Source organism: Amblyomma mixtum, chromosome 1 (genome assembly GCF_055824585.1).
Source record: "Amblyomma mixtum isolate Tamu chromosome 1, ASM5582458v1, whole genome shotgun sequence".
NCBI lineage: Eukaryota > Metazoa > Arthropoda > Arachnida > Ixodida > Ixodidae > Amblyomma > Amblyomma mixtum.
This window is the reverse complement of record NC_143012.1, coordinates 256,006,959-256,033,128: the sequence shown is the minus strand read 5'-3', so window position 1 is coordinate 256,033,128 and position 26,170 is coordinate 256,006,959. Positions and strand designations below refer to the sequence as shown.

Sequence of the window (26,170 nt, the reverse complement as noted above, 5' to 3'; positions counted from 1 at the left end):
TAATTTTTACTGTAAATGGTCTTCCCATTAAATACAAACCAAATGGTAAACAAGCCTTTCTAAAAATAATGTAGAGAACAAAGTTTTTGCTTTCAGATGAGTGCTTGTTCTTAGTATTTGTCTTGCATAGCTGTTTCTTTGACTTCCTTTCTAGAATGAAAAAGCACAGATCTGCAATTGAAGCTGGTAATGAGGTATTCACAGGTTGCCCTGAAGGGACAGGCAGTGTCAGCGTCTACTGGAACTGACTGCGAGTGTCCGGTTCTGACGTATGCTTGGTATGCTTGTAGTCTTGAAAAAGAACAGCATTGGCAGGGAATGCCTTCTTTTTGGCTGATTTCATTATATAAATGACCATATGAAAAATTTTTGCATCAGTAGTTCCTTGTAGATAATTTCGCATTGTTCTAGGCTCATGGTGGTGCGTGCCTTCTTCTATGTGGCTACATTAAACATTTGGAACTATTCAGATGTTCTTCTCATTGCCCCATTTATCTTTAATCTGTAATATTTAGTCCCTGTGGTCAGAACCTGCATTGAAGGGATAATGCGTTAACACCATGGGACAAGCTTTAAGAACTAAGTTAAGAGGCTCCCATCAGCTAGATTTCTCCACAGGGAGCCATCAGCACTTGTAGAGAGGCTGCTGAAGAAGTGGGAGAGACAGGCATGAAAATGGCGACCCGGGCCATCAGCTTCACAGCAGAGAATGGGAAAACCTGGTGTTGTGGCCTACGTATGCAACGTGCCTTGCAGTAGGAAGAAATTTGTTAAACGGTGTGGGATCTCTGTGTTCTTCTGTGCCTTGGTAACCTGGCTGCTTCCATTTGCACATTTCCATTGGTGACAGTGGTGGTGAGCATGGATGTTACAAAGTGTATAGAAAGCTGTTTATGTGATGCACACCTTCGGCAGTCAAATTATTCACTAACATGTGCGAGGACCTGCATAGCATAATCAGAGTGCTATTTGAAGCACAGTATGTGGGAGCATAGCCTCATTATCTAATATAGAATAATTGGTTGCCTTGCCGGCTCACTGTGTTGCGTGCAGCGGGAGCCATGCTTCATCAAGCTTTATTTATTTAAGGCGTCATTTTTTCTTCGCACTGTAACTGACTGGAATGATGCTTTATTGCCTTTTGCCTCATTACATTTTGATGTTTTATTAACTACGTTTATATTTGTTTTGTTAATCCTTATACCTGCCCTGATTGGACCTGTACTAGGTTTTGAGTATTGAATTACGAATAAGATAAGTAACATAAATAAATAAAATATTGAGCCACTTTGCTGCCATACCCCACAAATGTCTAGGTGACCTGCCATGAATCAATAAAAACTATTTATACACAAAGACGAATAATGCAATAAATTTGGCCTTTTTATGCATTGCAGTGATAGTGCCAGGAATGCATCAATAGCCTTGTCAAGCTTAAAAATATCACTTTTGGATTCTTGGCTGTGAAGTTATATACACATGGTGGCTTCCCATTTCTTTTTACATTCAGCAGCTGCAGTTATTTGGATAGGAGGCTGTACCTGGAGGCACTGGCCATTTATAAGACATCGAAACTAGAGGCATTGAACTGCACATTTATGTTCAAGAACAACAGAGGCTCATTGTTCTTGCATATTGGCTGCAAGCCTGCACTCTTGTTTTGAAGGGGTCAAAGCCGGCTGTCCTTCGGAATATTGATCTGTCAAAGAGCGCTTTGCGATTAAAACTGTGAAATTTCTTTAGCACCCATTTCATCTAATGTTATGGAAGAGACCACTGATGCGTTCTGCTAACTTGTGTCTCTGCGGAAAGGGCTCTATAAACAGATCCATGAATGCAAGTGCAAAAAGGCTTCAAAAAAGGAAGTAACTGAGCATTGAAGAAAAAACCTAACTAAAGCCATATTGAAGCAAAATGAAATATATGTTATAGTTGGTGTTATCCTGCGCTCTGAATTTTCATGCCAGTGCTTCTTGGTGGCTGGGTGTGTCACCGCTTCTATGTTTCGCATGCCAATGCCTCTCATGTGGTTGTGCCTGCAGGACAGTGGGCCCAACGTGCTGGTGGAGCCACAGGGGGATGTTCTGCAGGAGTTGACGCACACGGACCTTCATGGTCTGGGCATCGACGAAGAAGAAGAAATTCTGCGGCAGCTGGCTGACCCCGGTTTCGAGATCGATGCCATCTTTGCTGACTTGCACGAGCCTCAGGGTGCACCAACTGCCGTGGCCGTGGCACCCCCGCCCCCCTTGATGCAGCCACAGGACGATGCTGGAGGCATTGGCCGCAAGCGACGGCGCCGCCGGAGTGACGATGCCCCACCAGGGTGTAGCGGCCTGCAGCAGCCATCCTTCCACTCGGTGGGCACTCGGGAGGCTTTGGCTTGGGCCCAAGTCTGGCTGTCCTGTTCACACACATGGGGAACACGGGGGCACTGTCATTAGCATTGAACCAGTTTACATGACAGTTTACGTGGTGACACTATAACCATTGCAGCCACAATATTGACCAAGTTGGATAGTGACGTTCAGAATAATATGTGATGACATTTTTCTGTCTTTCAGTTTCAGTTTTGGCTTTTGAAAAAGAATTTTCAGTTCATATCATGTCATAACAACTGGTTAGATTGTATAAACGAACACCATGTTTACTAACATAGGTGGCGCTCGTGGATGCCAGAGCCGGATGAGGGTAAAAACTGGGGTTACGGCTCACAGGAATACATATACGAAACCAAAGTATTAAAAGCAGTTTTCTGATTTTACAATGCACCTATGATGTCGTCTCTAAATGAAGAAAAATCAGTTGCATCCCAGAACTGAATGCAAAAGTACAAAACATCGTTTCAAAGCCGACATATTTTTAGAACACTGCAATATGTGCGCATGGAAGTCGCCCACCGCTGGGGGTAGAGGGGGGGAGTGCGATTCATAGAAATACGTGTAAACAAAACTTTCTGAAATATTTTCCTCATTTCACAGAGTACCCATAGAGGCAGCTGTTCATTAACAGCCGGTGATTACTTTGAATAAGAGTGTGACTGACTATGGTATGTCTTTTTGAAGCTATCTTTATAAAACGCCAATAAATGTGGGTTGTGAAGCTGGACATACCATCAAAAGGCACACTCTTTCTCCTGGGTGTTTCTTCGAATCGCACCAGCTCCTTGTGGAGCCTGCCATACTGCCGCATGCACTACATTTTTTCACTAATACAGTTGTTCTAACTAGACAGCCTAGATAGCCGTACATGAAAAGCAGTTCTCAAATGGCATGGTAAGCAAACAAATGCAAACTGCACTCAGTAGCAGGAAGCGGCACAGACAGTGCCCCCAGCCACCTCCGGCTTCAGTAGGGAGCACGAGCACCACTTATGTTTGTAATTACAGTGTTGGTCTAGCTGTGCCATCGTTTACTACTGTGTAGTTCGTTTATCATAATATTAGAGGACTGTCTTCAATGAACACCTATCTAGGTCATATAGTTTGAATGGCAGTACTTGTGAGGAAATGTAGCACATGCGGCAGCATGTCCAACTTCCTGAGAGGCTTGTGTGATTCGGAGGAACACTGAATGGATAGAGCGCCCTTCGCGGCTATATCCAGCTTCACAACACATATTTAACTTGGCATTTAAAAAAAGATAGCTTCAAAATGTCTTCGCACACTTTCTCACACTCTTCCTGAAAGTACTTGCCAAGCATTAAGGCCGGGATACATGCGACGTTTTTTTCGACGACATTCGCGCGGCAGAAAACGTCGCGGGCGCGACGCCCGGCTGGAGATACAAGGAGCGTTGAAGCGGCGGTGCGCCGCCGCGTATCCCTCAACGCGAAAGCAAATGTGATCAACAAGTGGCAAAAACCACTGCGCAGGGAGGTCTGTGAGAAGAGCGAGGCTGACCATTCTGTTAAAATCAGGAAAGTTTCACTTCTACACCATTGCACAAATTTTAGCACGTGCGCTTCAGTATCTATAAAGATTTGCACGCTCGAATGCATGCCGTCGCGTACCTTTGGACGCCCGCTGAGCCCCGGACACCAGCGGCTGCGGTTGTCTTCGACACATTCGCTTCAGGGAGGGAGCACAGGCATTCCGATCCAAGATTCGGCCGTGTTCTCAAAAAAAAGCGACATTTCAAGTCTGATGAAGTGTTTATTTTCACGACAATAACATTTCCGTGCCAAAATCACTGCGTAGCTCGGCGGCCATGGTGGCCATGTTGGTGGCGGCAGGCAGAGGACCAGAAGAGCGTGCTTTCTGCGCTGCTATTGGCTCGCTTCAGCCGCCGCTTCCAGTCTCACCGGACGCTGCGTGTCAAAATCTAGCTGGTCCTGATCGGCGGCGGCGGGCGTTTTTCTCGACACCGGGCATCAAATCTGCGCCGTCGGGCGAAAATCGACGACTCGCCGCGGTAAAAGCGCTCCATGTATTCCGGCCTTTAAAAATGGTCACTTCTGTGGGTACACTGTAAAATGAGAGAATTATTTTCAGAAGTTTTTTTTTACATGCATTTCTATGGGCTGCGCTCCTGCACAATGCCCCCATCTGGAGGAATGGGGTGACTCCTGCATGCACGTATCGTGATGTTTTTAAAAATACATTGCCTTTGAAATGACACTTCATACTTTCACATTCCGTCTACAATGTACTGGGTTTTTGTTCACAAACGGACAACCTCGTAGGATCACTGTGAAGACAGAAAACTACTTCGTAAACTTTTGTTTACGTGTAATCCTATGGGACATAGGTAACCCGGGATTTTACCTCCAGTCAACGACAGCAGTGCCACCAAATCTTGCTTACATTACAGATCGGTGTTGATTTATATACTCTTATTGTGGTGCACTACCACTGCTGTACTGTCACCTCTGGCAATTAGGCTGTCATTTACGTCGAGCATCGAAGGACTGCTCTGGAAGTATTGAAACATCGCCATAGGCACTTTCTACTGCCGTGGCTATGTCAGGAGATGGATTTGGTTAATGAATAGTTTGTGCAACAATACTATGACTGCCTCAGAAAGAAAGCCACTTTATCTTGCTTCTCACTTTACTTTATCACTTTATCTTGCTTCGCTTCATTTAACTTCATGCTGCCTGCATCTTCTTCTGTGCTGTTTAAATGCATGCCTTGCACCAACTAATCCGATCACCTGTGCTCACAAACTCTTGTTAGCAAGCCCCTTACTACGATGCAAAGGCTGTAGTAGGTAAAGGTGCACAGACAGACTCTGACAGTGTTTTTTAAGGCTGTAGCTAAAGGTACACTGGATGGACCCGATGGATTTTTTGCATGATACACTGGGCAGATTTGTTCTTTTCAAAGTGCAACATATCTCACAAAATATTTCTCTAGGGTGTGCGAATAGTACTTTTCCAAGACTGAATCAAATACGAACAGGCTGACTTTGCTACTGAATTGAAAGCGACTAGTGCAGTTAGCAATCGAATTGAATATGAATCAAACGGATAAAGAAGCGAATCAAATGCAAACCGAATGTCTGTGTGCTTACTCGCTACCTGTGCTAATATTTGTACAAAAAGAATATTCTTTGGGAACAACGCAGCACCAGCGGTGACGCTAGAAGTTGTTGAATTGAGGCCGTAAATGCCGAAAGATGCAACAACATTAGGGGACGCACAATACGAAGTCAGTATATTAACTCTGTGGTCATCTTGTCATATGCATAGGAAAGTTTGGTACTGATGACGGCTGCGAAAAAACTAGTGCCAAATCTCCGTTGATTAGAGGGATGGGGGTTTCAGTTATGGTTAATGATATCTGGCATGAAGGCAGATTAACTTAAGCAGAGTGGCTTGTTGGGCGAGTTGGTTGAGCATATCTTCAAAAACAAGCATTAAAAGACAAGGCGCAGTGTGCATGGGTCTCATTCTTTCAGTCGTTGTCTTTTAGCACTGGTTTTTGAAGCAGATTAAGTTTCGCTGAAATGAACCATAGTCAACTTGCACAAATGTCTGTTCTTCTGCATGAACCAAGGGTTTGCTAAACCTGCACTACTATTTGGTTCATTTAGCAAATCGAATAGAAGGAAAATTTAGAATATTCACACACCCCTATATTTTTTTGCATACATTTGTTATAATGGTGTGTCTCCATCCACTGTTGGTTGTAGCAGCGAGGTTCACACAGTGGCATAGCTTGGACCATGTCCACTTCTGGAATATGACTTGGAGTCTACAAAAGCATTTGTTGGGCGAGTTGGTGTTTTCGATGACCCATAACTACAGCGCAAACGACAGGACAGAGATGAAGAAGGGACACCACACAGCGCTGTGTGGTGTCCCTTCTTCATCTCTGTCCTGTCGTTTGCGCTGTAGTTATGGACTTAGAGTCTAGACATTATATTCTCGCTCAGCGGTCTGCTCAGTTTTGTTCTCATTATGCTTATTTGGTTTACAATCCAGGACTGTAGTGATTAAAAAATGTAAGCCTCTGCCCAGAATGGGGTGCCTAGCAGTTGTTGCACATACTTCACGTACACCAGAAATGAATTATTTGTTCTGCTTTACTCATTTCAAACTCCATGTTCTTCACTTCTACCACATGCCACGCGTCAGTTGGTTTCAGCATAGCTTACGGAGGTTGAATGCTCCCCGCAGTGGTGCTCCATTGCATGCGTGGCAATACCTGATTATTGTCTTTTGGCTCGTGCTAAGCTCAGACCCTTGGTTTTTTTTAGGTGTGCTGACTTTCATCGAAAAAACCAAGTGATGAGCTGTGCCATTGAGGGGAAGACTTCGGTCCATACTGCTGGCGTTGTCGCTTGATTGCCACTTAACTGTTACTCTAGCTCAGTTCCCCCAAAACTTACCGACAGGTAATCGAGGCACCACCGTCTGTGCGGGTTTCTTAAAATGTACCGTATTTACTCGCATAATAGGCGCACTCGCATAATAGGCGCACCCCTAGTTTGGGCACGAAAAATCAGATTTTTTTTTATTTCCGCGCATAAAAGGCACACCCCGAACTTGGCACTGTGATTAGTACTGTATTTACTCGATTGCAAGCCGACACCTCGCCACCCCCCCGCTCCCCAATCTTTATTTTAACAAAGCTTTTGCTGAACTGACTACTAGTCCTCACTAGTGCCGCTGCGGACCCACAGCACGTACAACGACATCGCGTAGAACAGCCGCACACAGTTTTCAGGGATGCTCACTTTAAGCATCTGTTTGGAAAGCTTCATCTCCAGCCGGAAACGTTCCCGACTTAGGCCCGCGAAAACCTCGGCGCTTGGAGTCGCGTACGAAAATTTAGGGACGCCGCAGTCGCAACTGCCCCACTTCTCGGCCACGTCGTATTTTCTGACCTGCCGCACGCTAGCCGTGTAGCTGTTAAGGTGCTTGGCCGTCGAGCTAAAACAGCAACGCTCCGTGGCAAAGCCATAAACCACGATGAACTATCGCGCTACCGCAGATCCCGGCACTTGACAGCAACAAAAAAAACAAAAAAAAAAACGAGCTGGAGATGCTGATGGCGATATGGATAGCAAAAGCTCGCGGCGCGGCGGAGGAAAACGTTGATGATGATGATAAGCTCTAAATCGGGCGCCCTCCGTGGGTGGCGTCTGGAAGCTCCTGTGCGCGTGTGTGGCCTCCGCGATCAAGCGCCCGTTGCGCGCAGCCGGAGCCGATCGCAGAGGCCTCGGCGCGTGCATTCCGAAGGCTATTCCCGCGTAAGTCAGGAAAGTTTCGGTACGGACCTTACACGGATCTTTTTTTTTTTAATATTTTCTTCGGGAAAACGGGGTGCGGCCCGTACACGAGTGCGTTTACGTGGTGTGTTCAATTTTCAGAGTCGAAAAATTTCCGGAAATTTTACCCCGCGTAATAGGCGCACCCCGAACTTTGAGCCGGATTTTCTGGAAATAAAGTGCGCCTATTATGCGAGTAAATACGGTACTTCACCCACCATGGGTATGCAAAGAAAATGTGGTTTCATAATTTGCTTGGCTAGTGTTCGGCCAAAAAAACTCACAGGACTATTACCACCGTGCAGCACGACATTCAGCAACAGCTGTTTAAGTATTTTTTCTTCACAATATATTGAGGTGAACAGTTTGAGAGCAACATTCGTGTATGTACAGTAGTTATAGAGCATTCTTTTTAGTATAGTTTTTTCACGCATACTCGTTCTTCGGCCGCTCAAGGTGCACAGTGCCACTTCCACAGACAAACCATGCTACATTCCTCCTCTTTCGCCACACTTCCCTTCCTCCTTCCATGGTATCCACTCCTTGGATAGTTCCCGTGGCAGCCACCCTTTGGTTGTGTATTCCTCATTCTTCCACAGTAACCAACCTCTAGTCATGCATTCCAATTGCTGTTGCCATACTGTCCTCCTCCTCATTCCTTGGTAACCACCCTCCAACTGGTTCCCATGGCAGCCCCTCTCTAATTTTGCATTCCTCTGCTCTCGCCATGCTGTTTTCTTTTTGTGGTAACTACCTCCTGAGTGGTTCCTATGGCATTTCCGCTCTAGTTGCGCATTCTTACCCTCTCGCCATATTCTCCTCCTTCCACGGTAATTACCATCTGATTGTTCCTATGGTAATCGCCCTCCAGGTGGTCCCATGGTAACGACCCTCTGGTTATGCATTTCTATACTCTCGTCATGCCCTCCTCCTCTGCAGTAACCACCCTCCCGATGTTCTGGTAGTCACTATCCTCTGGTTATGCATTCCTCCGCTCTTGTCATCCTCTCCTTCTGCCACGGCAACTACCCTTCGAGTGGTTCCCATGGCAGCCACTGTCCTGTTACTCCAACTACTACTACAGCAGAGACCGGTGATACAGTCCCGGTTGATATGAGTTTTGGGATGATACGAATTCGTAAAATGCCCTGGCCAGTGTGCATTGTAAATAATGGGCAGGAACTCAGATGTTACGAGCAACCCCCTCTCCACTGCGATTGGTATGAACACGCGAGCCACGATTGCACCCTAGAGCAAAAATTACATGCTGCCTTTACATCGCCAACGCCACGATCGCCAGTTGCGCGGTATGCGTCGTGGTGCCATGAGCAGTGGCACTCAACCAGCACAGCGCCGACGTCACAAGTCAGCGGTGGCGCACGGCCACAAGTAAAACCCTGTCAACCGAAAACAGATCTGCGTAAATTTTGCATAAGAATTTTGTTCATTTTGCATGATACGAATTTTGGATAGTACAAAGATATTTCGTGACCCTGTGAGATTCATACGATCGAGATTCTACTGTACTACAACAATGCAAAACCCAGGGAATTGGCCTTTTACAGCTGGCACTGCAAATCTTGGATTCTGCCTCAGAATTGGTAGCCGCACCATGATGCTCTCCTCTGTGCGCAGATGAATTTATCTTTCTGGTGCATTTTTCACTCCAATTAATTTAATGCAAGTCATTGTTCGGTGTTAGGCTGGCATGGGAACTTTCACAGCATTTCTTGGAGGTTTGGACTGGAAGTGTCGTATTGTTATGACTTAAACCACGCTTTCTGTCCAACAGTGGCCAAGCCAAATACAAAAAATTGCTGCCGGTTTAGCATTGCTAAGCATGGAATATTGAGCGAAAGCAGGTTTTTGCAGGTGGACACCAACGCCACCTACATGAAAGCGAGATTGAGGCGTACTTATGGAGCCAGTTGTGTGCCTTTCCTTTCGTCAAAATCAACGGACTCTACATTGTCAACGTCAGTGCCAATGAACCCGATGAACATCTTGTTTTGTTTAGTTTGGTTTTTGAGGAGTCACATCTTGGTGGACATTCAAATCGTGCCGTTAGGGAAGGTATAAAGGAGGGAATGATAGAAGATATGTCACGTGGCTGCCGTACCTCCACCGCTCCTCCACTTGAGAGTCAAATTGCGGCGCCGATGACCTTTGCTTGACTAGGCTAGTAACACTTCCGCTTTAAAACCTCATCTTCCCAGCATTCCTGTCTCTCTCCATGGTGAATAGTGCACCACAGCGCAACTTTTTCAATTAGGCAATTTTGAGAAATTCTGCGGTTTGGCCAAAACTCAGCCTTTTCCCGTGGAAGGGGTTCACACATCTAGCCAGTAAAATGGTTGCTGGGCGAGGATGTGCTTCTAGTTTGTTGTTGCTCCTCCTTTGTGCATTAACGTGACAGCGTTAAGGCTTTTGTTCAGCAGAAACTCTGGCATGGGCGTTGTCGGCGTTGTTAGAGGGAAAAAATGTGGTTGATTTGCGTAGTTCAGCCAAATGTGAATTGGTGCACTAGCACTCCGGTTTTCACTTCGGTTCCGGTTTCTGGATCCATGGTTGATGGATGAAGTTGTTCGGATAGAGATAATGGGTTAAATCCCATCTGTGCGGAATTAGTCATTCTCTACTTTACAGTCGAGATGGCTGGGAGCCCTCATACCATTCCTGGCACAGTGGTGCAGCGGTTAAGTGATGTGCCGCTGCCCTGCAATGACAGTTGTTGTCATCGGCGGGGCTTACGAGATCCAGATTGTTCTTCTCGAGCAACCTTTCAAGACCAATCATTAATTGAACTGCTATCGCCAACAATATATTTATAAACACACCTTGTGGGTTGCCCACCCGCGAGGTGTGTGTGTGTGTATGTATATATATATTGTAGATTAGAAGAGAAAGTGGAGGCAGCATTAAGGAGAACACGATCAAGAAGAAGTAATTAAACAGGGAAAGTTTGAAGGAATGGCTGCATGTCCCATTTGATCCTTTACAATGGTGCAGTCGACAGGATATCGTGCCCGAGCAAGATCTCCCAAGCCAGCTCCGCCTTTGCAGTGGCCTGGAAGTGCTCTGGCTGACTCACTCGCCACCTGCAACCTCCATCCCATCCGAAAACAGCATCAACGCCTTCTCTACCTTGTCCCTCCAGCTATGGCAATTGTCCTCATCATTCACCACCATAACCAGCCGCAGCTCACTGTCCTCCGGTTCTTCAGTGCCGTTTCTGGAATTCCACGTTTTTTCCGATGACTCAGCAGGGTGGATCCAAGCCATTGATATTGCTGCCAGGCATTCTGCCTGACCTTCTTCCACCACTATGCTCACCTTCGGGGAAAACCGTCTCTGAGGAGCCGCCCGTGCCTAGCACCTGTATGAAGGTCCTCGCTACGCCTCTTGGTTGGCCTGAGCAGCTGCCCCTCCTCACCGTGTTTGCCCCCCTGCTGTGTGTGCACGATACCAAATTCATGCAGATGCAACCACTGTGCCAAGCTCCGGATGAGAATGTTGCCTTCTACATTTATGAAAAGCTCCGTCTGCTCGAAGCCTGCAATATCATGCGGCCCACGCCTGCCACTAATCAGTATATTGTCGATGGCCAGATTCTATCCATGTGGCTATCCTGGCCACCCAGGTCACCAACTTCATCCATGCCTTCATGTGCGTGGCCGTCGTACTGCTCAACAGCGCATGTCGGCGCAGAGCGATTTCTTCCTCCCGGGTGTCTGCCAAGGGCCCACGCATGCAGTGTCAACACGAGGAGGTGCAGCACCGAATGAGCACCCCGATTTTCCAGGAGCGTGTGCGAGGCACAGTGAAGTGGTTCAACATGGTGGGCAGCTGTGGCTTTCTCCACTGCACCGACACTATTGAGGACATTTTCGTTCACCACACTGCAGTGGAACACCAGAGGCCAAGGAAGCTTCATCGCTTCTTGGAAGGGCAGGTGGTTAAGTTCGAAGTCATTGGTGGGGTGAAAGGTCGCCAATGTCATTATACTCAACTCGAAATCTGTGTAGGGAAGTCGCAACTATGTCGGGAGGCAACAAGCCAACACCTACCGGTTCCCTATCGGAACGTTAGGATACACCTACTGGAACATCAGGATACTGCACAAGGAGAGGAAGGTGCTGGCAAATCCCCTGCATTTGCAGTTATTTCATGAACATGGCTTTCAACAAGCCGGTGGGATGCTCCAGCAGCAGCTTTGTGTACAGCAGCAGCGGAAATGCGAAGTTCTAGAGACCACCACCTTACAGGAACAGGCCTCGGGTCTACGGGTCGATGCTGCTGCAGGGTTTGAATCCAGACTGCCAGCAGGACGTCCGTGGTGCAACTGAATATAGCAATAGGCACTTACTGTCAGCACCAAAGGAGTATCACTCAGACAGCAACGTGCCGCTCGCCGAGACCTCCGGATCTACAAGGACGAGATGTTAGCACCAAGATTATTGTGGCTCAGCGTGGTTCTCTTTTGTATGCTTGCTGTGGCGTTTGAGAACTGCTTTTTAAGGTAATGCTGTCTAGGCTACCTAGTTTTCAACTATTGTATTAATGAGCAAATGTAGCATATACGGCAGCATGTCGAACTGCACGAGAAGCTTGCGCAATTCGGGGAAACAGCCAGCAGATACAGCGCCTTCCAGACAAAAATCTGAATGGGACTACAACTGTAGCAGAAAGCAGGAAAGATCGAACTCTCCGAAGGCATCTGATGGAAGTGGAGAAAAAAAGAAAGGTCCGCTGGTAAGATTGACGATGTGGCGGTGGCTGCTCTTTTCAGGTCTGCAGTCATGGCCGAGTGTAGAGGAGTGTAGAGGTAAAGAGAAAGAAGAGGCAGCACCAAGAAGAACGTGACGAAGAAGAGGTGATTAAACAAGGAGCATTCGAAGGATCAGCTGCGTGTCCCGCATGATCCTTTACAGTATATACACCAGGGCAGGTCGCCCATAACCCGATGGGCAGCCAGCCACAAAGCAGACTTCAGACAAACAATGGCCATTATAAGTGCTAGCACACTAAAAGCAAGTGGTCCACCTGCCACCTAGGTCATGCAACCTTGTGGTGTCATTACTAGCTGCTCACCAGATTGTGAGCAAACTGCCTACTGTGGCAGGTGGCAGTTAATGATTTTTCTTGCTCAGGGAGAGCAACCCAAGTCTCACAAGCCCCACCAATGGCATGTTTGAAACAATATTCCACTAGGGCAGAGGCGCATCACTTAACCGCTGCATCACTACACCACCAGTAGGTATCCAGCACAGGGTTTCTAATCCCATAGACATGGACGAGCCAGGCTCGTCATAAACTGTCTGTCATTTCTGGCTCATGTTCAGTCCAGCTTGTCATGTGTTTTCTAGCACTCTGGGTCTGGTTTAAGGCAAGCAGGGCTCACCCAAAGCAGCACTATTTTGAGCCAACAGAGGGCAGCACACGTAATATTAATAAGACCGTTTTGGTGCCATATTTTAAATTAAAAAAAAACACGCACATTGGGGGTTAATCAATTCTTGTAGCCATTATGGGCATTGAAACCGTGTATTGGAACAAAGGAAAGTTGAACAACAGATAGAATAACTTGACAGGTGATCTAATAAATTGAAAGGAAACAAGAAAACACAAAATTTTTTACAGAATTGTGGAAAATAAAAATTATATAAAGACATACAGTCAAGCCTGCTTATAATGGCTGCAGATATAACAAACATTCGGTCACTACAGACAAGGTGGTGTTACCATCAAAATATGTATTAGGACAATAGCAACGCATTTCAGATAGAACAAACAACTGTGGCTGCACCACTCGGTTATAGTGAACAGCACCGTAAATTACTACCCACCCCCCTCCCCCCTCCCTCGAGTTGAAAAACTCTCAATCACAGCAAGCGTGGAGACCGAAGAGCATCTTTCATCCCCTATAACACTGTCCCGAAAAGAACATGGCGACCCATAACAGCAATAAAAAAGGTGGCATTGAGAATGTAGATAACGGTTGGCCAAGCATGTACCGATAGCCTGCATGTCAATTGTTGCATCTGTGTCGGTTGGGTAAAGCGTATAAAGTAAAAGGAGAAGTGTGCCGGGCACAAGACAAAGGCAGTGTCAAAAGCAAAGCTACTCTGAACACGGTCGAGGGTCGACCACCGAGAGTGATTTGAAAAGCTGGAATGCCTTGCTGGTACCACTGGACACATAGTATGCAATGTCTGCCCAGTTGGCTGTCTACCTTTTCTGCTGTTACCACGTCCAGACAGTGTGTGCGCAGACAGCAGAGTGCAGCTGACACGTTTTACACTTACGTGCACTATGCTACCTTTGTAGCTTACTTCTTACCTACTTCTTACGTGATGTTGCTGCCATTTCATTTAACTGCTGTGAATACTTGTGTCAGTACTGTGTGCAGTGTGTAGTGTGTAGTGTGCAGTGACTGGGTATTATGAAATGCATCTGAATTACTGCTGTTTCCTGAACATAACTTGGCAGTGTATAATACCATTGCTGCATGGAAAGGCACTACATTACGGTGTTTAGGTAGCACTTGCCTACTAGAGAAGACACTTCAAGCCAAAAGTTACTAGGTTAGTTACACCTCCAGTGAAAGAAATAGCTTAGATTTGGTCAACACAACGATATTTAATCTGGGCCATATTCTATAAGGTTTCCTTTCTCCGTTTCATTTGGCGTGATGTCAGCGTGATGGCAGCATTAGATAAAAGCAGTAAGTAGTCAACCACGTAAATCACAGTATAGCGGGTACTCATGTTGACGGTGGCAAAGATGTCCATAAAAAACAAATGAAAATAATATAACATTATAATAAATATAAACAAAAATCAATTTTTAAAAATTCACCACCATTGGCTGCCATTAGCTGTGATATGCAACCAATGATGACGTCTGGTCACCAACCAGCCTATGGTCGGATCGCTTCTGTTGGCACATGCGAGGAAAGCAGAGATGAGTCTTGGTGCCAACTAACTCTATTCTTTTGTATGCCGGCCCCTTCTTGGGTGGCCAGTTGACTACAGTCGACTGCAGTCAACTACGCTCACGTGCTGGCAGTGCTACTGGTTAGCCACAGCATATTTTGTGTTCACCACACTTCCCACAGACGCTTGAAAGCCACAGCTGTGTCACCGAACAGCAGTTACCAATGCCAGAGGACCAAGTGGAAGATGAACAAATATACCATTATAGAATACGGCCCCTGTAGTCAGTTTGCAGTGGTGGTCATGCCTTGGGAGGTATGAAGGAAAGGGTTTGCATGTGTTCAGCAACCCGGCCTTTATACCTTACCTCAGGGGCCATGCCTCACACGTAGCTCTCGCCCGTCTCATGCACTGAGATGTGGCACTAGTTTATTATCTTCCGTTATCAACAGTAAAATGTACTTTTCCCGTCTTTTAACAGATACAGCTATACAGTCGAGCCCACTTGTAACGGCTGCAGTTATAACGAACGCTTAGTTATTACAAACGACGGTGGAGCTACCGTTGCAATATCTATTACGGCAATGGCACTGCGTCTCAGATATAACAAACAACTGCGGCCGTACAACTCGGTTAGAGCGAACGCGAAGGCGCCGTAAACTCGACGCTGTCGAAAAATTTGCCCTTACCACCTGTGTCACAGGCGCACCCCCCCGCCCCTCCCTCGTTCCTTCACTCTTCAGTCCATCTCCCCATTTCGAGAAAAGAAAAAAAAAACAGGCGTGCCAAAAATCAATAAAAAACAGAGCACTGGAACTGCAGAACACAGGCCTACCGTGCATCGCCGCGCGCTTCGGCATTGTCATGTGGTATGGCTAGATTGCCCAGATGATCATGTGGCATGCGTTACACTTTTTTTGTCACCGAATGCGACGTGCACGATTCAGCCACTGGACATGGGCATCATTCACGCACTCAAGGTTTCTTATCGGGGACGCGTAATCCAGCGGATGATGATTGCAATTGAGAGACCAGGTGCTGACGCTCCATTTTGGATCCCTTTGTTTTAAAGGTGCACTGAAGAGGAATCTGAACTCGTTTTTTTGCCGCGGGAACTCAACCTACACGTTCCGAGCATTCTTAGAAACCTCGATTTATTGCCCTGTGTGGCCGATTTCCCTAATTAAATCGAATTAACGTCCGGCTCCCGCCTTTTTTTTTTTAATTCTGCCTCGTACGGTGGGCGGAGTCGACCGACGCGGGGAGTGCCTTTCAGCCAGCTCCGTGGAGGCTTTGCTTTCACTTCATTTTGTTTTTTAGGTTTCCGTGAATAAATAGTTTCATTTGCAGATAATATAACCGCAAAATAAGCCCGCAGAAATAAAAATACGCGCGGACTATTTGCTTCTACGGACTACTACGTATTACTCCGCCGATGGCAGAGCGGCAAGCCGCCACGGGACTGGGTGAAAGGCACTCCCCGCGTCGGTCGACTCCGCCCACCGTACGAGGCAGAATTCAAAAAATAAAGGCGGGAGCCGGACGTTAATTCGATTTAATTAGGGAAATCGGCCACACCGGGCAATAAGTCGCAGTTTCTAAGAATGCTAGGAACGTGCAGATTGAGTTCCCGCGGCAAAAAGACGAGTTCAGATTCCTCTTCAGTGCACCTTTAAGGCCTCTCGGATTGAGCTAAATGCGGAGAGCATCGCGAATTGTTTAGGTAAGGCGGGGTTTGGGCCAAGGAATGACGGAGGAGGTTGTCGAACAGCCTTGCGATCTGACACAAATGGATTTGTGGCAATGCGTCGTGACACGCAACTGGCCATACCTGATGTTGCTTGGAACGACTTCGTGGGTGCGGGCGATGACGCTGAGATAGGAGAGCCATGCACTGACGAAGCCATAGCGCGTGAAGTGCAAGCAGCTGAAGACGAAGATGTTGAGGATGACGACTTGCTGCTAGTTGCCGTGAGCGCTTCAACAGCGGTTCATTACATCGCGTCCTTAAAACAGTTTGTTGCCAGCAAGGGCCTTGGAGGGGAGCATGTGGCCGTTCTGGACAGGCTATAAAACACCGTAATAGGTGCCTTGAAAAAGCAGACGCAGGTCACAGGCTTTTTTAAGAAATAAATGCTGTCTTTGATTGATTTTGGATTTTTGCCTGTATAATATGAGAAGTCCACTTACTACGAACTTCGGATATAACAAACGCAATCAGCGTGACCTTCAGCTTCGTTATAAGTGGGCTCGACTGTAACTGCGAAAGCAGCGCTTCGCCGTTTCTCATGATCATTCATTAAATATTCGCCCAAGAAATGAAAATTCATCAACATATTCGATTCATATTCAATTTGGTTTGGAAAAATACTATTCATGCACCCCCCTATTTCTGAGAGTGGTTGGAGAGTTGAAATTCCAGCAGTGCTGCAGCAAGACTGGGCTATTAGTGGGGCTGAAACTGCAAGTGTGCGTGTTGGCCTTAGTCTGGGAACTTTGATTTGAAGATAACTAAGAGAAAGATTCCTCCTGTCACCCATGTAGACTGCACTACCACAGCCTGAAGGCAAGCAGGTGATTTTGCATGGCATCGACTACCGATATTTAGTTATGCAAGTGGATGCTGTGCAGTGAAAAATGGAGCTATAATGCTGACTCTACCAGCAGAGTGCCCTGTTTTATTTGATTCTGCATTGGGATGCCTGCATTCATGCTTTCTTTTCGTTTTTTCGTGGCTGCTTTATTGACCCACCCAGTGAGCCAGATTGTTCAATTGCTTTTTAGTGCATGGTGTGTTATTGGGCATTCACAATACATCGCATTATTTGTATGACTGAAATACAGCATGCAGCATAAAGCAGTCAGCCCACTGATATCAGTAAAGGAAGCTGTTGTATGTATTCTAGACAACTGGAGGCTTTCTTTCTTCTTTTGAGTCTTTACAGTCATGCAAGATGGCGCGATAAAATAAAGCACGTATACTTTTGGCAGTTGCTTCTGTACGGTGCTGCTCAGTGCGTTTTTTTTTTTTTTCAGTCTTATTTTAGACATGCATTTTCCTAGATTAAATGGTGACCAAGGCAGTAAGCTGATTTCTGTGCTTGTTGTAATGTGGTTTGGAGACACAGGTTCATTGTTTATTCCTCGATATCTTGCAGGTGACTGTGAAGATAGAGCCGGGGACGAGCCAGGCACCCTGTGTGAAAACCGAGCGCGCGAACTCTGTCCACCTTCCTGACAGCACAGCGGATATTGGCAGCCCAAGCTTGACACAACTCAGCCCATGTAAGTCCCTAGCATATCTTGATGCAAGCGTGATGTGCGATCAGAACCTGCGTGCAACATACAAAGGGCGCGAAACAAAAAAGGAGGCATTATTCACACGTGATGTAATCAGTGACACTGCCCCGAATCATACAGTATTTGCACTTCACTCCATGCTTATTTGATGCCATCCTTCCTATTGCCCGTTGACAGTGCCTCGTTTGGTTGCCTTTTAGAGATTCTGGTCTTCTTTTTATGGAATCCATATTTCCTAGGCTTCGTGGGAATGGCTGGAGAGGGCTGTTTAATCTGTTCTGGGTGGTAGTAGCTGCAGGCTCCTCTGAGTGCATCCATACTGTGCAGCACCACCCATCGAGGTATTAAACAGCTTGTTGATGCATAAATTCACTGGTTGTAGCATTGTAATAAAGCTAGGGGCTCAATGCCTTATTCAAGGTGCTGCCTCACTGATTTGGCAGTGTGTTACGGAAATGCATCTGGATTGAGGATTGATCTCGGCTATAGCACAGTCAACCAGCATTACATTTGGTGAAATGAAGACCCTGCTGAGCCAATGTTTGTCCTGACTTCTTTTGATGACAGTGTAGGAAATTCTTACTGTTTTGAGTGGGTATCTTGTTATTGTGGAGCCACATTCCAGAACACGTCCATTTGCTAGTCCAGCATTGTAATGATCATGCACATTTCCTCGCTTCCAGTTTGCTGGAGATTAGTCTGATGGGAGACTCCTATACCCAGGTACATTGATCTTGGCTGGTGATATATTATGAGGTCAAGTTTTATTTGAGCCAGCTGCCTCAACTGAGGTTCAGTGAACTCCTGCACTAACAGGCATGGGCACTTCAATGTCACTAACAGTTCCTTGTACTTTTCAAGCTGTGGCATACCAAGAACCTGGCATGGCCAATGAAGTTCAGAGTGCTATCCGTTCTTGCTTCCAGTTTCTATCCCAGAATTTATCTGCGTTTGGCAAGTTTTATAATCTCTTCCTAAGCACTTGACTGCGTACAGCAAAATGAGCAGTGCACTGTCTCCTTCTGGATTAGCTGGACCAGTTTGGCACCTTAGACCGTTTTCAGAAACTCATGATTTAACTGCAAGCAAAAGTTATTGCTGTCGTTGTTGCTGCCCACTTTATTTACACCGTACTCCTCTCCTGTGGCATTGCAGCTGCCAGGCTGTCGTTTAAGTGGGGAGCGGTTTCAGGTTGCTCCTCTATATCCACTGGAAATAAAGTTTCACCACCATCGCCAGGTATTGAGGCAGCCTGTCTTCAAGTGTCTCATTTCCATTTCCAGAGTGCTTTCATTTCGAGCTTTAAACTTGGCCACATTGAAAGTTTCTGGACAGTTGGATGAGGACTTGCTATTCCCTCCTATGTTTTGGCTTGTCTTAGCTGCCTTTTCTGAGCATTAGGCATGCCTCGTGTTATGTTCTGTTTTTTGGGTACCCTGTGCTAGCATTACGGCTGATTTTGTGTGTGGACAATATGCCTCCGATATCTGCAGAAGCAAAGACATCATGTGTTTTGGCCTTGTGTAGGGCGGTACATGGAGGACTGTGTGTGAGGCATTGAATAGTTTGCGCTCTTTTATTTGTGAAGCAGTGAAACAAACGAACTGCTCTTCGTATGTACCCACAACCACTTGAAAATTGGCAGCTTTGCTATCAGCGATGCGCTCCTTTATTCAGTGTTAAAGAGCGTCATATTTATAGGAGTGGAAAATGTGTGAGTAATGACTGGGGCACCAGTTATTCAAAATGATGGCATTGCAGTGGCACGCATGCTAAACAATGGCTTTGTTTTGTTCTTTTTATGTCATTGGCCAGAAGCCTCAGTTGGTCTTGGCAGTTATGGTGAGGCCAGGGGATTTTTCTTGCTAGTGGATGCACATACATATGTCCCCAGCTTTCAGGAGTGAAGTTGACATGAGATGAAGGATGCCATGTAAAGGAGGTTGACTGCATTGAGATGACTTCACTTTCTGAGCTACTGTGCTCACACAGTGTGGTGAGGGCCGGCCGGTGTCGCACTCAGCATAGAACAGTTGTGGTTGCAGGAATAAAAAAAAAAGAAATAAAAGACATTGTACTACATTAGTAAGCTGTGGGTAGGAAAGATTAAAAATCTGTTAAAGCAAACATCAAGCAGGATTTGAAACTTCGACATGGACTTCATTGCACAGGTAAAACAAGTGAACCAATCTGACTTCTGTGCTGGAAGCATTTACAATGCAAAGGGCAGGCACAAATACCAGATGTCAACTCTTTTTCCTAGTAGATAACTGGTGGCTTTAACATGTCTCGCCAATTTTCTCACTACTCCCAATGCGTGCTCCCACACAATGGTGTCAAGTGCAGGAAATGCAGCTGTACAAAATCTTCATTCGAGACACAAAAATTATGAAACCTCTGGCATCCATCAAACTTGCTGGGTGTGAAGCCTACTGTGCACTAAATGTTCACAAAAAGAGTTTTTGTCTTCTCAAGACTGCATCTAGAATGCTTTTTTCATTCTTTTGTGAGCCACCTGTAGCTATTTAAGGTGCTGTGACTAGCCACTGGTGTTAAGCTGTTTGAGCTGGGCACAGAGAAACGCAGGTGTAGTTCTAGAAACGCACTTTGACAGCTGATGCCTTTGCCCCAGACGTTGCTCAGCCTCCTCCCACCAGCACTCCTGGGCCACTGCATTTCACTGCTTGAGTGTGCATTTCATGTTGCACATTTGCATGGAAGTATTCCTCCTGCGAAAGTAAGTACAAACATGCCGTACAAGTCACTTATAGGCATTCGGTGGTGTCGCCCAAAAGGACTGTAACATGATTCACCACACTAACCCGAGTGATGGATACAAATTATGGCACTGAAAACCACAGCTGGCATGCATTGGTGGTGGTACTGGTGCCAGCCTTTGCGTATACCTTTATACCCCTCTGATGTGATGTGAAGGCCTGAAGCTGCAAGAGCCAACAAGACCGCACAAGAAGCTGCACCACTTGTTCCATTAGCGATTACCTTTGCTGGTTACAAAAGGTATATCAATGACCATCACATGCGTGAACGCCGAGTCCCACTGTTTAGTGTGGTGACAACGACACCATTTTCATGCAAGACTGCAACCGTATGTCACTGCATTACTGTTGAAAAAGGCAGCATTTTTGTCTCAGTGGACCAAGATATGATGCACAACCACTCGCCAAACATCAAGCTGTTGCCTCAGGTGAGCACTGAGAGGCCTCATGGTGAGGCTAACTGCACGAAAAAGTAAAAAGCTGTCATACTCAGCAGGTTTTTCCACAGAGGCTTATTGTCCATTCCATAGGTCTTCCTTTCCAAACAGAATAGCAGGTCTATGAACAAATGTTGTCATCAATGTAGACTTGCCCTGATGTACCTTGGCTTGTCAAGCCATGACAAACGATGACCGAGATGATCATAACTAGGGAGCAAGCATCTCCATAAGGGCAACGCAGTTTTTGACTTTAACAGAAGATTGATAGGGTGAGGACCGCTGCAGGCAGGCTGCCTCCAACTTTGTTCCAGTCAACAGTTCATCGATGCTCTGGGCCCACGCGGTTTGTCTTCCAGGCCTGCCTGTACTTTATGACAGCGATCATATGTTGTCATCGTGGACCACTCACAGATGCTTTGGATGCATACACCAGGTAAGGTGTCCAGAGACGCGCTGATGTTTCGTGCGGTTTTAGATACACCAGAATTGGTCACACGCCATGCCATCGAAAGCACTTCCAGTGTGTCATAATGCGATTCAGGAGCTGGCAGTGGGCACCAACTTGTTTGCCAATCTACCAACCACTACACTCATAAGAGGTTTGGAGGGGGTTTGGAGACAGCTGACTGGCGATAGGGTCCACACCTGAGCAACCGCGGACCAGGGGCATATGGCAAATCAGCAAAAAAACAGTGTACTTCAAAGAAACTGCATCATGTCAAACTTTTAACAACAAAGCCTGATAGCAAAAGTGTAATTACAAAAGACAAAGTAGTAATGAGTACAAAGCAAATCATTACAAAGCTACAAAGGTGCTGAGAAAAGCCCTGCATATGGGAAATTAATAATGTGAGAGTAATAAATATAAGAAAGAAATACCACAATGCATGGTAAAACAGAAGAATACAAGAATGCGGGGCGGATATAAAACTATATGAGCACAACAAAGAAGGAACTCGAGAGAGCGAGGAGACGACGGCTTAGCTGTGGGGCAGCGAGGTCCAGTTCAAAAATTTGGGCTGCCAGTTGCTCACCCTGGGGCAGGTACGTTGTCAATGTGGATGAGCTTGGGCTCCATGTTTGCTATCTGGGGCTAGAGAATAATCGCGTTTTGATGTGTTTGGCCCCGACTACCTCTTGGCTGACCATCTGCATGAACACACTCATGCTCCAAGCAATCTGTCTCGCTCGCGTTTCCCCTACTGCTGCACCCGTCTGTCCCTAAGCAATGCTAATTGTCCATCCCCAAAGCTGACGGGGAAACCTGTGCTGTGTCCCACCCCCATTTGTAGAACATTCGCTGTGTGCATGCATTCTTGGAATTTTGGGGCGCAACAGGGTCAGAAGCTTGGGCGTGGTGCTGCCAAGGTTGACACGCCGTAACTCAAATTCCTGAGGTCATTTTCGAGTTGGTGGAACCCAGTTTAATGTTATTCTCTCTCAGAGGGTGGGGGCTCATCATGCTTCATGCACTGAACTTCAGTCAGTGACAAGAAGCATTTTCATGCCGGCAGTACTTGCTGGTGAGTAGCGTGGTTTTATGCTGGTAGCTGTATGAGGGAACTCTTTTGGAGTGAATGCCGTTCGCGTTGGCTCGCAGTGACAAAAAACTCGCTCTTTCACTTGCTGCCCAATGGGACTGGCTTTGCCAGGTACGCTCGAGAGCATGCCATCTGTGTTCCTGTGTTGCAAGCGGGTCTGGGAGTAAGTGGATGCAGTACAGCTGCTGCTGTCACTTTTGTAATCTGAGGGCGCCAGCACTTGCACCTGCACTTATGCACACTTTGCAGGTGCATGCGCGTTGTGAAGCATTTTCGGGAACATCTGCAGATTCTGATTTGCAACAGATGTCGAATTCTTACTGCGATTACTCCATAGAAGTTTTGCTGACATATTTAGTTTTACGTCACGCTGAGACCGAGACCCATCATCCGGGCACTGAAATCCACTAAATTCCAGTCATCCGGGCTCTGAAACGAGAACATCCGGGCACCGTACCAGACAAGATTTAACGAGACTCTCTAAGCCCTCCTACGCGACCGGCATGCAAGCGCCGGTTGGTCTCCAAACGAGTCACAAAAAATAACTGCTGCCAGTGCCTTCTCAATGTTTATCAAGATATCAGTCGAGCTGTGCGTTTGATAATGCACGGAATTATAATTTCCGATTTCTAATAACGCGTGCAAAAAGCACATAAATGCCACGATACACTTCGTTGTCATACGTGATCTCTTAGGGGCTTCGCGCCACACAGGTGCCCAGGGGCCCAGGGGGAGAAGGGGAGAAGTTCAAAGGGCAAGGCATCCCGCCAAGCCACACAGGTGCCCAGGGGCCCAGGGGGAGAAGGGGAGAAGTTCAAAGGGCAAGGCATCCCGCCAAATGGGTGGTGGTGTTCCTCCCTTCCTTTACAGTGCGGGTGTCCACTGAGATGGCAGAGAATTACTTCCACCAAGATGGCAGAGAATTACTGGCCATTTCCTTTCCTCAAAAAACCTTGCAAATGGTGGTTCGGGTGTCCACCCAGATGACATTATGCTGGTAAACATTTCATGCTTACTCTACTGCGTTACAGGAGAGGCAGAGATTTTTTTTTTGGTTCTCAGACACTAAAATTTCCCATGACAACTTTTGTCAAGGAAATGTGAAATCACTCACTCCAGATGTTATTTTATATTTTATTTATACAGCCCCACGATGGGTCTTTTTTAAGCTTCCGCAAAACTGACATGCTGCCCCTGCCACTGGTAACAGTCCTGCCGAAGTCCATTCTGGTTGAGTTCTTTGACATTAAATACACAACCTCTGCTGAGGGGATTCAAGAATATGAATTGAGGTGGAAGCTAAGCTTGCATTTTATTATATCTTGTGAGATAGCATAGCATGACCGAGGACTTATGCAGATTTCATTTCTTATGAAGCTACTTTAAGTTTTACCGATTAAATGCATTAACTTCAGAATTTAAGTGCCTGCCCATGAGAGGTGGCTTAGCAAAGCGCGACAGGTTTGCCCAGAGAATTATGAACAGCAGTCTCAGCATTGGAAGCGCACTGAAGTGCACTGCCTCTTTGGCTGAGTTGCCCTCGTGTAGCGTAGCGTTGTTCTCTGGTGGTTAATGTAATTGATGGTGCCACGAGATCCAGGATCACTAGGACAAAAACCTGCTGTTAAGAACAAAATAGAAGAAACCTAGCAGCCAGATTTGGAGTCTATTATGTGGAACACAGTTTATTTTCTACCCATTAGCAATTTTTGATGCACATAGGTATTACCACTAAAGATGTTGCAAGTGCTGCCATCATCTGTCGTAGTGGACATTCAAGGTGTCAACAAACTGAGACTGCACGAAGAACCTGGCAAAGCACTGGTGGCGGCAGTAAGGGAAAACAAATATCACATACACTAGGAAACAAGTCAATAGCATCTGCTATGACTATGGCCTCTGCGTTGGTGCTTACTTTTACGCCTCGATGAAGTTGCACCAGCATTTACTTGGAAAGGTATTACTAGATGCCTATACATACATCATAAGAGGCTACTGTCAGTGTTGTCGCATTATGTTCCTGGTTTTATCAAACTACTGTATGTACTGAAGATTTTTGTTCTCCAACTTTGTGATAACAAAGAGTTTCTGCACACCAAGTATGTTAGCTCAGGCCACTGTCTGATTAAATACTGCTGGATGCAAATGGCACATGCTTAGCACATATTTGACAGATACCTACAGCAATGTTCAGCAGTTATCAGTGGGAAGTAGAATCACACAGTGCATATGGTAAGGTTTGTTAACAAATCACAGCGGTAAACAGGGTGTCCCACCAACGCATAGCCAAGATTAAAATACACAGAACTGCTCTTCTGCAAGGACCACACTAAAGCACCTTTGCTGGAAGCCACCTCTTGTAAGTAGAATTTTCATCTTTTAATTAAGCAAATAATGCTTGAAGTGACTATCATAATTCAAAAGCATAACATTGAAAGGCATGGCCTAAAATGCTTAAGTGACTTCTATCCAAAAGCCTAATTGGGGAGGTTATCATTCAAACACGTAAGGAAGTTCGTGCAAATAGCATAAATGCTGTCTTTGACCATGCCTGCTACTAGGCCTTCAACTAGTGTCATGAGGTGCACGTCATTCAAGCTCCAATTTGCTATTTTCTTGCATGCCTAATGCTTCATTCGGAGTGTGACAAGAACTCTCCACATAACACTGCTTTCTTTGCATCATGAGTTTGTTGCATGCTTTGCATCATGCTCTTTATTCTCACCTGGAATTTTTGAGGTATTCCTGTGGAGACGGTAATTAGTTGCCTGATAAATAATCAGGGGGATATTCCCCCCTTGAGCAAGGTAGTGAGCAACTACACTAATTAAGACTCTTCTAACTCCAGCTGCTTCATTTTCGTGTGCTTGAGGTGGGACACCCTGTACACAGTGCAGATTCTAGCCTACTCCTTGCCTCGGGCCTGGTATGCAAATATTCATAGCCCTAATTCAGTGAAAGTGACATCTGAACATGCTACTTCGAAACGCTGAGGTGCAACATAGAAGAGGCCAAAAAAAAAAAAAAAACGGGCAGTTTACGACGGTGGCATGCAATTTCACACACAGGTTGCTCCTCATGCAACTTTGTTCGGATGCAACTGGAGAACGACGCGGCAAACACCCCTCAAAAGGAGGCCTTCAAGCGAATGGTGTTGAGTGTTTGTCACAGCGCGATCATCCTCTTAGAATATTGCAGGTGTTTGGGTGAAATGGGATTAACTGCAATGGCATGGCAATTGGTCGATGCCATTGGCTTTAGGGCTTCCTTTGAAGGGTGTTGGCTGTTTCATTCTCTAGTAGTATCCGACTACAGCACAGAGAAAGTCAGGTCTGATAAAATGCATCGTTAGCTGTGAAGTAGTTCTTGAATGCACGACACCAACCTGCAGATCCTCAAGTTATCTGGCACATTGCGCTCTTTAGTAAACTTAACTGTGGGCTGGGATCAGAATAGCGATCA

The 26,170-nt window shown here is 46.2% G+C and overlaps 1 protein-coding gene across 1 annotated transcript in view; it reads left to right on the top strand.

Annotated features, from left to right (window-relative positions):
* LOC149371523 (uncharacterized) overlaps positions 1–26,170 on the top strand; it is a 190,243-nt gene that overhangs the window by 24,642 nt on the left and 139,431 nt on the right. Inside the window, exons 3-4 of the mRNA XM_089565782.1 lie at positions 2,043–2,360; positions 17,809–17,935. Of these exons, the coding sequence (XP_089421908.1) occupies positions 2,043–2,360; positions 17,809–17,935 (445 nt within the window). The remainder of the gene's footprint in view (positions 1–2,042; positions 2,361–17,808; positions 17,936–26,170) is intronic.